Genomic DNA, 14,965 nt, shown 5'->3' with positions numbered 1-14,965 from the left:
GACCTGTATACAGTACTCTAGGTGTGGCCTGACCATTGCCTTATACAAGGGAATAATCACCTCCTTATCCCTGCTAGAAAAATTCCTATATATCATTGACAATACACCATGAGCTACTCTTGCAGCCCGTCTGCACTGCTCAGAGAACTTCATATCTGCCTACACAACCACCCCCAGGTCCCTTTCATTCTCTACCACTGTCAGTGTAGTACCACAGAGTTGATACGTTGCTCTGGGGTTGCTGTTTCCCATATGTAGTACTTTACATTTGTCAATATTAAACTTAATTTGCCACCTCTCAGCCCATCTGCTCAACCTTTCCAGATCCTGTTCCAGCAGCATAGCGTCAGTAGTGTCCTTGACAACCCTGCCAACCTTCATATCATCTGCAAAGTTGGACATTAAGCTTGATATACCATCATCAATATCATTTATAAATACAGAAAACAATAATGGACCCAACACTGAACCCTGAGGGACTCCACTAATAACATTAGTCCACGATGAGCAGTGTCCATTGATTACCACTCTCTGTCTTCTCCCCCTCAACCACCCCTTTATCCATAGCAGCAATTTGCCTCCAATGCCACACTGCTCCAATTTGTGCAGCAGTCTTCCATGTGCAGCAGTATCAAAAGCCTTTCTAAGATCCAAGTATATAATATCAAAGTTATTCCTTGCATCCAGTTCTTTTGTGACTGTATCATAGTATTCAATCAAATTGGTCAGGCAAGACTTTCCCTTAACAAACCCATGCTGTGTCCAAGCTATAACTGAAGTCTTGTCTTGATGATCCTGCAGTGCTTCTTTAACCAGTGCCTCCATTAATTTTCCTGGAACAGAAGTTAAACTCACAGGTCTAATTACTTGTGTCAGCCTTCGATCCTCCTTTGTAAAATTGTAATCAAATTTGCACATCTCCAGTCTGTGGGTACCTCCCCTGAGTCCAGGGAAGCTCTCATAATTATGGCTAAGGGTTTGCTTACTTCCTTTGCTGCCTCCTTTAATATAACTGGATAGATCCCATCCACCCCAGGTGCCTTTCTTGTGTTTATTAATATTTATATTAACTAAATTCATATAATGAACATAATAGCAATTCATTTGCCATTATGTTAAACAACTTGCATTCAAAACTAAAAACCAGTGAAGACTTCACTTCTGCAAATTGCAGTATCTGGAAACTAGCAGTTGTGAGGAGAACTGATATATGATTATGCTGCCATCTACTGCAGCACATACAATTTCCAGTTGGGAAATAAAAACTTGAAGGTATCCTCTATCACCTGGAAGGGGTTTCAGGTTTATATCCTATATCCTATTCACACTTTGTATCATGTGTCCTATTCATACAATAACATTTTAGTTTTGTAAAGGAGAAAGTTTGTGGACACCCTGTATATTGGTATAGGTCAGTGGTTTTCAACCGGGCTGCCGCAACAACATTCTAAGAGTGCTGTGTAATTTCCTTTTAAGTTACTTATATTATATATTTTTTTAATTTGCATATTTATTTCATTATAAAAAGGTGTACGGTATCCATTGTACTGTATCGTTTTAATTTTGTGGTGATCTATAATTAATCTTTATTTAGTACTTCTATATAAAGAAAAAAATATTATATAGGTATATATATTAAAAGGTCGAAAACCACTGTGTTAGGTATTTCTTTTAGCCTAGGGGTGCTGTGAAAAAATTATTGGGACACTAAGGGCGCTGTGAACCGAGAAAGTTTGGGAACCTCTGGTATAGGTGTTTCTATTAAAAAGAACCAGCTTCTATCTCATTTATTTTTAGATTTAGTCTATTGGTTGTCTGGACCTTTTTAATCATATTTAAATTTTTTGAAGTTAAAATTGGACTAAGTATTCCTGTGTAGAGTTTTAAAAATTTAAACAATTTCCAAATTTAAATTTTGCTTAATAAATTGCATTTTTATGAATGCAAAAGTTTTTCCCTGTCCTCTTCCTAAAAACAGCAGCAGTATATTTCCAAAATAAGTGTCAAATTTTTTTTTTGGGGGGGGGGGGGGGGAACAATAGTTGTACCTGTGCTTACAATTATAACTATTGTTTGTTTTTTTCTTTTCTTCAAATAAAATTAGTTTATATTTGTTTCAGAAGTACACCAATCATGTTTTCAAACTAAACTGAGGACAGGGAACAACTCTATCATTGAGAGTAAAAAAAGCAGTTGATGAGGCAAAAACTGAATTCAGAAATTGTAAAATCTAAATGGCAATACTTAGTCAAATTTTAATATTAAATTCAAAAATTTCAACTGAAATATGACAAAAAAAAAAGTTCAGATAACAAATAGACAGACCTTGGTGTCTTTTAATTGAAACAACATGTGTATATGTACATGTATAAGCACATTTTAAGAAAAGAATAATACTTAGCTGATTTATAGAGCATCTTAATGTACCGTTATGTAATCGACTTAATAATAAGTCTAAGAATAAGAAAAGAATAATATTATTATTTAACTGTAATGGTGGAGATAATATAAAATGAAAGTATATAACTGTGAAACAATAAAAAACAATTTAATATAAGAAGGCACAAATTGCCAAAATATTTTAAAACCTAAAAAGAAAAAAATTAGAAGCCAGTGAAGAGGTTGGCTATGAATCTGGGAGAGTTAAATATCACAATATACAACAGTAATACTATACACTGCTGTTCCGTGCAAAGATTGGGCTGAGGATATCACCTTACAGAGTTACAATGGAGTATGATTGTAGGAGCCAGATTAACACGGTCAAGTATCAATAGTCACCTTCACAGTGTTCTCTACAGTTGACTCTTGTATATCAAGCATAGGCCAACCTAGCTTTGGCCGAATCATCAGCCAGACGTCCCATGTACCTGACTGTTCTTGCTGTGGCATACACAAACAAAAGCACCTACAGTGAGCATGAGAGTGGAGCAACTGGAAATGGGTTGCCTGGTGTGATTAATCACATTTCCAACTGCACCATGCAACTGAATATATATTCTATTTATTTTTTATTTATTTATTATTTTTTAAAATTTATTTATTATTATTATTATTTTTTTTTTCAATTTTATTTATTATTGTTTTTTTAAGGCCCTTGCCACTGAAATCTTAGAAAATTAGGTGGCAGGGCCTGCCAGAGTACTTACTTCTAATGTGATCCCTCTATGCCTGACCTGCCTCCTCGGGGCTAAGTGTGGGCAACGGGGGTCTCACTAGGGGCCCAACGGCTAAAAGGTCAGAGGAACAACACAACATAAACATGTACCTTACACTTTTTAAGATCTCTGGCCTTCACATTGTTCTGTGTTTCACAAACAGAGTACACAACACGAAGATGGGGGAAACCCCTGGGGTCATTGGACAATGAACACTTTCACCATGCAACTTTTGTACCTGCTGCACAAATGGGATTGCACAGGCCAACAGGGACAGCATTGTGGTCTTTGAGATTTTGGTTAATGTTTGGATGGAAGATCCTGGGTCCTTTGGTACCTATCAATCAGTGCCTCGCTGGAGCCCTAAACTGATCCATCTTTTCAGACCATGTGCACCTGTTTGTGATGACTTCCTTCCCACACCACCAAGACATCTTTCAAGGAGTGAACATTTCATGTCACGAGGCTACCACTGTTGTGTTCAGCTCAATGAACATTCCAGCAAATTTGCCATCCTCTTATGGCCACCAGACTCATCTGAACTTGGCTCAGTTGAGCATGTGTGGGACACTGTAGAATGGGCCATTCAGTGACTGGATTTGTTATAATCAAATACCTAGCAACTGTTGGTATTAAGTGAGTTTGATATGAGTCACCCTACCTATCCCCCAGCTCACCTTGGAGTCTATACTGCAATACAGCCAGGCTGAGCTCCAAAACCAACTGAAATCCAGGATTATTGATTGAAACTCAAGAACACGCATACAGTGGTGGGGTCCTGGATTTTCATCCAGAGGCCACCACTGTGGAGGGGCTAAAGCAGTGTTCCAGGAAATCAGCTTGAATCATCAGAAGCAGTAAAAAAAATCCACATTTTTATCATGGGGGGAGGCTATAGCTTCTTTAATCCCTACCTGGGACCACCATCACACACATATATTACAAAGGAGCTGAAGGTATTTGCTTTTTTTGTTATAATGGTCACCCCCCTACTCCCACACAATCAAATGAAAGCTCCCTTTTTTACACTGTTATGGGAAAACAGATCCAACTCCCAGTAACATTAGTATAGGTGGTCACAACTTACTTCATAATTGGCAGCATTATATTTTACAGACTAGTAGTTCGGAATACCTTCCTAGGAGAGCTGATTAATAAAGGGATCTGTTTATTCCTATATGTTCATTGTTGAGAACAGCTTTGATACTACACTGGTGTGCAAAATTTAAGAACCAGTCAGGTTTTCACCTGTAGCTTCTCATAGGAGTGGCTGGATATGGGAAAAGCATACCAAAGGAACCTCATGAGGTACAGAAATGATGAAGGAAACAACACCGACACAACAATGGAAACAAAACGGTACAGAGGGACTTTATTAAAAAATGGCAACATAGCACTGACTGCCATGATACAGATGCATCACTGCCAAAGATGGAAGAGGTGGTCCTCAGTAGGAGATATGGCCATCCCTAATGTCGATGCAAGCTTTGCACCGCCTGTCCATACTCAGAACAATGTTGTTGATAAGTTCTTGCAGTAGCATCATCCATTCCTCTCTCAGCGCCATCTTCAGCTGGTGAACATTTTCTGGTGGGTGTGGACGTGTCGTTTGGCATCTCCCCAGAGCGTCCCATAGGATTTAGATCAGTGGAACGGGCAGGGCAATCCATACGAACAATGTCCCCACTTTCCAAAAGCATATATGAACAGCTGCAGTGTGATGGGAGTGTGGCGTTATCATCCATAAACATGAACTCGGGGCCAATGGGGCGCCTCCGTAGCCAGGTGGGAAGGAGCAGCAGTGCGTAGCACACGCTTCTTGATTAGACCGGGGTTCGAGCCCGTCACCACCAAATACGGAAGATACGGAAAGGTCAGGGAATGACCACCGCATATCCCGGAGCAATATGGCCTTAGTTGCTAATGCTCCCAAAACACCAAATAACAACAACAACAACAACAACGGGGCCAATGGCACCTCGAAACAGATGCACATGGAGAAGAATTACCTCAGTACAGTAGCATGCACCGGTTACAGTACCGCCTTCCAGTATCTGGAGTTGTGTGCATCTATCCAAGATAACGCCTCCTGAGACGAGAACACCTCAACTGCCATATCAATCCCTTTCAGTGATGTTTGTGGGGTAATACCATATGCCAACCTCTCGCCATATTAGTTGATGTCCAGAATCGCTGCTGAGACTGAATCTACTCTCACCAGATTTAGTGGTTGTAACACTTTAGAAATAGTGTTGGTCCTTAAATTTTGCACACCAGTGTAGAAAGGTTCTTAAAAAATCTGTGGAACTAGGGAGATATCCCCCTGCCATTTACAGTTCTGGTTGTAGCCCCATATCCCTTTCCCTTTTACTATACCACTGACTTAGACTTTTGATTATGTTCTCATCTCATGCTGGTTATGCATGTCAGAAATGAGTAGTGTACAGAACTCTTGGAGAAAATTTCTAGCTTATGAGTATGAGAATGGAATATACAAGTATTACCAATTTATCTAATCCCTCTTTAAATCTACATAAATTTTGAGTATATGTAGAGTTAAAGAAAGATTAGGTAAATATTATTATTTTTATTTATTATTATTATTTATTTATTTATTTTTTATTATTTATTATTTATTTATTTATTTTTTATTATTTATTATTTATTTGCAAATATCACAAACTTTGCTTCCTTGCATCTTTCTGCCATTTTCTTATTAATACTATATAAAATTACTTATGTTTGAATGCTGTTCTTAATATCAGAAGCTAACTGTAAATTTAAAAGGGCACAGACTGGGTTCTTTCCAGCCTTATTTGCAAAATTGAGAAAACACGAGCAAATTCACAGTATATTAGCAGGGACTGACTATGTTTTGTTTTCCAGGAAATAGGCCAATGGAACTCAGAACTAATGCTAGCACAGATGACTTGCTTTCCTTAGAAAGTGGGAACCAAACACCAGAAAATGTGGATAGCTTAGTAACTAGTAATACAACTGTAGATTCAACCATACAAGATGACACAACTTCTACGGTTCCTGCTCCTACACCATCTGCTCGTAGAAAATCACGCAATACATTGAGGTTAAATTTAGATGAAACAACATGGACCCAAACAGATCAAGGAAAACCACCTGCAACAGCAAAATTTCGTCAGAATTTACAAGCAGGCGTAAGTAAAAGCTTTAACACTCTAAAACTTCTTATTTAAAGTTTAATTGAAAATTTAAAGTTGGAATCTGCTCTTAAATGAAATTATTCTTAAAAAATTTCATGATATCTCATGAATACAGTAATATCAACATAAGTAATTTTTTTGCCTGGATAAAATTAGCGAATATAATATTTCTCTGTTTTTATTTATAAAAATTATGATGGATAAAGTAAATACATTTTCAATAATTTAGCATATCAACCTTTTTTAGGGGCATTTGCGCCACACACACACACACACACACACACACACACACACACACACACACACACACACACACACACACACACACACACATATATATATATATACACATGTGCAAATGCCCCTAAAAAAGGTTGATATAACAAGCTGTCCAACTTCAACAAATTTTACAATTATTGACAGCAAGCTGACTTTATTGATATGTGTTTTCCTGCAATTGATAATGCTTGTGACACTGAAGCATCATCTGGAATCAAACTGTTGATGCACGTGCATTACATCTCATGCAGTGGTGCTCCTGTTATTGACAATCTGGTGTCCAATTACATGTTCATTGAAGTACAGAGTTTTTCGATTTGCGTTTTGTTCACTGACAGATCTAAAGGGAGTTTTAATTTCAAAATTTAATTAAGAATATGTTTTTAATTTAAAAAATTTATATTTCACAGTTGTGTTCATGAAAAGATTGAAAATAAAAGTAGCATAAAAAAGTGAACAATTTTAAATTATTTTTTGCTAAATTTTCAAATGCATGTGCATGGGATCACTTTGACCCTACACACATAAAGGAAAAACAATTATTTGCATGCCTGATGGACTAAATTAATTAAAAGTAAAAGCTTTAACATTTATCCATTTCCACAATAGTGAGTTGCAGTTCATTCTAATAATCAGCAGCAGCATAGTGTCAGTAGTGTCCTTGACAACCCTACCAACCTTTGTATCATCTGCAAACTTGGACATTAAGCTTGATATACCATCATCAATATCATTTATAAATACAGAAAACAATAATGGACCCAACACTGAGCCCTGAGGGACTCCACTAATAACATCAGTCCACGATGAGCAGTGTCCATTGATTACCACTCTCTGTCTTCTCTCCCTCAACCACTCCTTTATCCATAGCAGCAATTTGCCTCCAATGTCACACTGCTCCAATTTTTGTAGCAGTCTTCCATGTGCAACAGTATCAAAAGCCTTTCTAAGATCCAAGTATATAATATCAAAGTTATTCCCTGCATCCAGTTCTTTTGTGACTGCATCATAGTATCCAATCAAGTTGGTCAGGCAAGACTTCCCCTTAACAAAACCATGCTGTGTCTGAGCTATAACTGAAGTCTTGTCTAAATGATCCTGCAGTGCTTCTTTAACCAGTGCCTCCATTAATTTTCCTGGAACAGAAGTTAAGCTCACAGGTCTATAATTACTTGTGTCAGCCTTTGATCCTCCTTTGTGAATTGGGGTCACATTTGCACATTTCCAGTCTATGGGTACCTCCCCTGAGTCCAAGGAAGCTCTCATAATTATGGCTAAGGGTTTGCTTACTTCCTTTGCTGCCTCCTTTAATATAACTGGATAGATCCCATCCACCCCGGGTGCCTTTCTTGTGTTTATCTTCAACAGTTTCTCCTCCACTTTACTCCCAGTTATTTCAAGATTCTGTAGCTTACTGCTAGAGTTGAATACACCTCTGGCATTCCCCTTGCTGAATAACTCGTCATGTGTGAATGTCAATGCAAAATATTCATTTAGTTTGTTAGCTACCTGAGCAGGATCATCAACAGTTGACCCATCAATATCAAGTGGACCAATCTGATTCATCCCCTTCCTTCTAGAGTTTACATAAGTAAAGAACTCTTTGCTGTTTTTCTTTGCATCCCTTGCCAAGGATTTCTCGTAATCTGCCTTCGCCTGCATAACCTCCTTTGTAACTTGGTTGCATATCAACTTGTATCTATCATAGGCTTCTGTGTCATGTGTTAATTTGTAAGTATCCCATGCATTTTTCTTCTCTGCCATATGCCTCATTAGTTCATCTGACATCCATTTTGGCCTAAACCTTGAACAATATTTCTTAGTTGGTATGTAAAGCCTAGTAGCTTCCAAGATAAGTTCTTTGAATGCTTCCCATTTTGAATTTGCTGTTGGTAACATCATCAGTTGGTCCCACTGTATAGAATTTAAATACTGTCTCAGTCCATCGTAGTCGCCTTTACGGAAGCAATAACCCTTCCCTTAATCTAATTAGCAATAACCCTAAATCTAATACATACAGAGAAGTGTTTTACTGCATAGTAAGAACATATGTTGCATATGGAATTGTGTCAAAAGCCTTTCAAAAATCTGAGTTCATTATATCAAAGTTGTTTTCTGCATTCATTTTCTATCTCATAATATAAGGTTTGACAGTTAAACTCCAGGCCCAAGTCCATTGCATGCATGCTAAAGCAAATAGGATCGTGATGTAGCACATTGTGGCAGCTACCCCACGACTGATTGCTTCTTCAAGGCATTTACATATTATAAGTCATTCGCATGCAATAGTGCAAGAGCCATTATGTTGTTTTGTCACTGCGTTAAGAAAAGGTGGATCTGGTGTTTAGCAGACACCAAGTGAGCAAAAGCATCTAATTTTCTTCTAGGCAATTTCTATTCCTATGTAGTGGCTGTGAGACACCAGTGACAGGTAGCTAATGTTGTCATATAGCATTGGTTTCATTGCCTAAATGACAACAACTGAGAAAAAATACAAACATTTATGTTGCATCTGCCAGATCCTATGCAAGTATCTGGGTTTCAATCTGAGGTACCTGACCTTGAAAATTATAAAAAATATGATAAAAACTTTATTGTTATTGATTTCTCGCATTTATTTTTGTTTAAGTTTAGCAAATCATATTTAATATATCACTACTTTCAACTCAGTAAAAAAGCTTTTACAAAAAGACACTTGTATTGCACAAATGCCATAACAAATGTCTTTGTTAAATCGAGGGTGCAAATGATAGAACTCATGAGTGCTACATTAGTTTCATTAGAAAAAAATTTTTCTTTTTTGGGGATTGTTCTGAAATGTTAAAGACCACTGAGAGGAAATTCTTAATTTTGAAAGGTTTGTATAACAGTGCTGAACTTTGCGATTCTTGATATTTGTAGAAGGAACTATGATATTTTCTTTCTGTATAGCTATCAAGTTCACTTTTTAAATTGTATGCTGTGTGTATTCTTGAAGGTGGAAATTCTACTAGAGATTTACTATAAAAGCATGTTTTTGATATGTAGCTAATTTTATATTTAATACATGTTTTACATTTTCCTTTCTAGGCTGCAAGATTTTCAGCAGTAGTGCAACGAGGAAAAACTCCAGAATTCAGGTTTCGGCTTGTGCTAGTCATCCTATTTGGCAGTATTATTGCTTTGGTAGCATTCACGTGGTATCTTTATCAGCGACAAATGTTGCAGTTGACTTTTGAAGATAAAATTCGTTTCCATGAAATTCAGCGTATCATTCACCTACTAAAGGGAGATGGCAAAGAAGTATTAAGAGGAGTGTTGGGGTTACACATACCCTCTGAGCTCATGCCTTATGACTGTCAGCTTCTTCACCCACTTTCTGGTCCCAATATGTGTGCTGAATGGAAGTACAGAGCTCGTCTTCAAATAAATTATACACATGCTGAATCTATGAGTTGCTATAACTTTCACTGGGAAAGTCTGTCGCCAACTACAAAGTTAAGGGATTGTTATAGTTTGAAAGATGCCCACTGGTATGGTATGGGAGAAATTCAAAATATATCATGGCCATTATCAGGAATCTCAGATAAACAGCAACCTTTTGTCACTGGAGACCGCACTAAGGATGATTTTGGTGCTGTCCTTGAACGTTACTGGTTATCTTCAGAAGGAGTTGCAATCAGAGTAATGCCATCTGTTCCTCTATATATCAGTCTTAACAGTAGTGGAAATGAAAATCTGTGCCTGGAAGCAAGATATGATGGTTTTCCATATCATTACAGTCAAGAAAGTCTTCCAATACTAGAGTATACTATTTGTACAGGATCTGATATGAAAACAGTACATAAAGGGATGGTTCAAAAGTATTTTGATCTGCCATCTAACATTACAGATTTGGACTTTTTATTAGTACCATTATGGGCATTTGGTCCAAAACTTGGACCCGAATTTCATCAAGACTCTTTACAAACATATGCTAATCATATAATAGAACATGGGTTTAAAGCAGGTATCATATTAATCGATAGCATGTGGCAACAGGAAGAAGGTGATTTATGGTTTCATCCTGATATATTTCCAAATCCCCATGAAATACTGAAGGCACTTCACCATAGGGGATTTAAAATATTGTTAACAGTTCATCCTTATGTCTGCATGGGATCTGTTACTTTTCGCAATGGAACAGAAGGAAAATATTTCTTATCAGATACTCAGTGGGGGGTTCCATTGCTCACAAGATGGAAGGACAAAGTCTGCGCTATCATAGATATGACAAGCAATACATCATCCCAGTGGTTTTTATCTCGTATCACGGAGGTTAAGACAGAATACAACATCGAAGGATTTGTTTTTGTTGGAGGTCAGTCATCATTCTTACCCCAATTTTATAATTTTCATCAAATGTCTGTAAATCCTGATAGTTTTCTCTCACATTACTTAACAGTTGCTTCTGAAGCTAGTTCCCTTATTGGTGTTTCTGTTGGATTTAGGTCCCAGCATGTTCCTGCTTTTGTTCGGCTGTCACCTCGTACATCAACATGGGATGCAGTATCTGGCATTCAGTCCATCATACCTGCTGTATTAACTCTTGGACTGCTTGGTTATCCCTTTGTCAATCCAGGTTCTGTTGGTGGAGATATACTTGTATCTACCAATGATACTCTACCAGAGAAAGAGCTTTACATGCGTTGGTTGCAGTTAGCTGCTTTCATGCCAGTTCTGCAACTTTCAACACTTCCAGGTGGCTATGATTTGGATGCAATTAAAGCTGCCAAAGTGCTACTTATACAATTGCGTACTGAAAGAATTGAACCAATAAAACAAAAAATAATTCAAGAATATCTAACAACTGGTGCTCCTATTGTGCGACCACTCTGGTGGCTTGCACCACAAGATGCTAGTGCACAAGTCATCAATACACAGTTTGCCATTGGGAATGAAATAATTGTAGCTCCTGTCCTTGAACAGGGAAAGAGATCTAGAGATATTTATTTGCCTCCTGGCAGGTGGCGAGATGAAATGCTTGGTACAAGCAAACTTGGTGGTAAATGGATATATAATTACTCTGTGCCACTTGATAAAGTTGCTTACTTTACAAAAATGGAGAAGTAATGGGTGGTGCCATTTTGAAATGATTATCCTCTCAAGGTACTGTATACAGAGGTAATATGTCACTGGTTGTGTTTTATGCATATCAAAAACTGGATTTTACTTATTTATTTTTTTACAGCAACATATTAAGTGATGTATATCTTTACATTACTAGACTTGATCTAAAACAACATTTCTTTCTCTTTTTTTTGTGTTCTGTTGATCAATTTAGATTTTCAGTACTTTGCTTGTTATGTTTATGAATGGGATTCATATTTTTAGACAGATCATTCTTGCTGTTAAAAGAAACTGTAATAGGTCATAGCTGACAATTAGACCATAACTTATAGGACATGTATAGTCAAGTAATAGATTTTAAACAATACTGCATACTTTCTGCAATACATAAATGTGAAAGTAATAATTTTTAATACAGAAAAGAGGTATTTTTTTATAAACTGGATTGAACGAAGTTCTCAAGTATTTGGGATATAAGTTGCCTTGTATCTCAAATTTTTGAACCTTTTGCATATGTAGGAATTTAATGTAAATTTGATAGGTAAGCACCTCATTAATTTTAATTTATTTTTATTTACCCAGAACGTATCCTTTTACAAATGTTATACTTTTCTTTGCTGTATTCTCTAATGTGAATTTCAGTATAACTACTGTTTTTGCCTGTCGTCCCCAAAAGTTTTTGTAGTTTTAAATGATAGTATTGTTGATAAATGTAATTCCGTAAGCCTCAACTCCTCCTGTATAGTCCAAAGTAGGTTAAGATACACCTCAGTAGTTTCCTATTTTTATACTATATACATATTTTCTTCTTTTGTTTGTATGTTATATTATGCATTGTATATTGCAGCTGTTATGATTTTGATACTATATTTTTTTATATTGTAATATTTACTATACATATACCTTTTATTACTAGTAACTAAAATATGAATTTTTATTAATGTTTGCACTCACAATATCATAACACATTTACTGAATCATCCCTGAAGTCCTGAATGAGTACAACATAAATTCTTAATGACACTATGTAGGCATTGGTAACTAAAGTTATGGTTAACTACCTTGGTGAAAGCATTTATTGCATCATCCACTTTTTTTCTGTTTTCTTCAAATTTTTGAATTATTTTGATTTTCTCTTTAAAAAATTAGGCAATGCAGTAAAAACCTCTTATTCTGTAATAGCTCTACAAGATGATGTGTTACAGAAATGAATTATTTTTGCAGCAAAATAGTTTAAATACAGTTTTTAATGATAAATAGCTTTGTTTTATGCATTATAATATACAGGGTGTATCATAACATGTGGAATTGACTTAGGATCTAAAAACAATAAAAAAAAGTTAATGTGAACATAGGTCTGATTTTACCTTGTTTCTGAGTTATAACTATTTTTGCATTCCAGCAACTGTCTGCTTACATTTACAGGAAATGCTTGAAATGACCACTGCATGCCTGAATATATGCTAGCAAATCATCATAGATCTCCTCACCCACTCTAAAGTTCCAGGCGTCAGATTTGCTGTTCTGGTGGTGATGGGTCTACCACCATCTGAAACTCATTTTCTAAATGAACCAGTTTCTGCAAGGCATTCGTGTATTTTTTAAAGGGTCTTCTTATTTGGTACATGATGATTAGGGAAGTTTTCTGCATACAAATGTCTTGCTTCAGTGCACTGCATCTAGCAAGTCCACACATAAGGCATTTCTGCCATCTCTCAATTTGAATAAGCTTCCATTATCACAACAAATGCACAGTATCAAAATGTTAATAACAAGCTCCAAACATAGTGCCCTTGTCAAGATAACTAACTGAAATCACTCAAAAAAAAAAAAACACTACCTACGGATGCTTTTTTACATAACTACATCAAGGCCCTTTATGAGATGTCGAGCATTGTTTGTAAATAATTGAATAGAGTCAGCTATGCTAACCCAGTTAATGGAAAGAATTGCTGGAACACAAAAATGGCTTAACTCGGAAACAAGGCAAAATCAGACCTATGTTTACATGAACTTTTTTTTATTTATTGTTTATAGATCCCAAATCCATCCCTGAAGTGGATCCCATATGTTATGATGCACCCTGTATATTAATATTTGGTTGGTCCTCATGGGAATAAATGACAGTTCACATTATTTTAGCAGTGAAAGGAACAACTTTCTGTATTTTGGAGAAATTTCATGAAACTGACAAAGATAATGGATTCTTGAGGTTCTTACCCATTTCCAGGATAATGCACATTACCTAAAACTTTCCAGTAATTCTCAGCGATGTTTAGGTCTGGGCTAATACCAGGCCATTTGAGCATATTGATGCCATTGTCTTTTAAACAGATCTGTGGAAGCCTTATATTTTTAAAAACAGTAATGCAGTATATAAATTAACAGTAATTAAAATTTAATGGAATGTTTGCAGAACCGGGGTTCAACAGAATATCTTTTGAAAACTGTTGCTATAGGCAGTTCTGAATCTTGTGTATTTCTTAATCTTTATTATTATTATTAAATATTGCCAATACATTTCAAAACTTTTAACCCAAACTTTTTTTTTTACACCTATCTTTTTAAAACTCACTCACTCACTCAAAACCTTGCAGAATCCAGTTTGAAAATCTGTGCTCTGTAAATTAACTGATTCTTCGTATATATCTAGTTAAAAGAGCTGCACTTTTATATTTTGGAAGATAGTAAAGAGGAAGCCTGTATGTCATTTGCTTAAAGTCTACTGTATTTCTACACATCTATTTCTTTCACATTTCCTATTTTACTTTCACTGTGAGATGGCCATCAGCCATCCATTGCAGTGCAGAAGAATCCCTATTTTTGCTTCATCTCAACTCCATTAGAGGTTGGACTTCATTCAGTCTCATTGTTTGCTTGAAATGTCAATGATGAGGCTTTCCAAACCCTTTATATCAGTTAAAACAAATCTACACAGTCATACTACACTTGGTAATACTATTAAGTTAGTTTTAAAGAAATACACTTTACCACATAAGTTTGAAATCAGATTTATTGGTAAATCATGATTTTTTTAAAATAAATTTTTGACTCAGTCTATTCCAATATTTAAATTAAAATGGTAACATTACTGAATTCCTTGTATATCAGTTAAAATTCCTTATTAAGGAATTCAGTTACTGAATTCCTTATTGAATTCTGTCATCAGACCATTCTTTGAGTTCTATGGAAACATAAAGAACAAAGAATTATTTTTAAAAAGTTATATACGACAATTACAAAATAATTGATGTTTTAAAA

The 14,965-nt window shown here is 36.0% G+C and overlaps 1 protein-coding gene across 3 annotated transcripts in view; it reads left to right on the top strand.

Moving 5' to 3' along the window:
- Positions 1-11,816, top strand: part of LOC150090524 (alpha-galactosidase MYORG-like) — a 53,939-nt gene extending 42,123 nt beyond the window's left edge. For all 3 annotated transcript variants that reach the window (XM_090378613.1, XM_090378600.1, XM_090378605.1), the window contains exons 2-3: positions 6,045-6,331; positions 9,686-11,816. In XM_090378613.1, coding sequence (XP_090234739.1) covers positions 6,056-6,331; positions 9,686-11,707 — 2,298 coding nt within the window. In that variant the 5' untranslated portion in view covers positions 6,045-6,055 and the 3' untranslated portion in view covers positions 11,708-11,816. The remainder of the gene's footprint in view (positions 1-6,044; positions 6,332-9,685) is intronic.
- The last annotated feature ends 3,149 nt before the right edge of the window (positions 11,817-14,965 follow it).

The sequence above is a fragment of the Mastigoproctus giganteus genome, chromosome 1 (genome assembly GCF_048544385.1).
Source record: "Mastigoproctus giganteus isolate SK-2022 chromosome 1, ASM4854438v1, whole genome shotgun sequence".
Taxonomy (NCBI): domain Eukaryota; kingdom Metazoa; phylum Arthropoda; class Arachnida; order Uropygi; family Thelyphonidae; genus Mastigoproctus; species Mastigoproctus giganteus.
The sequence above is the reverse complement of the archived record's forward strand: the minus strand, read 5'-3'. Positions and strand labels throughout refer to the sequence as shown.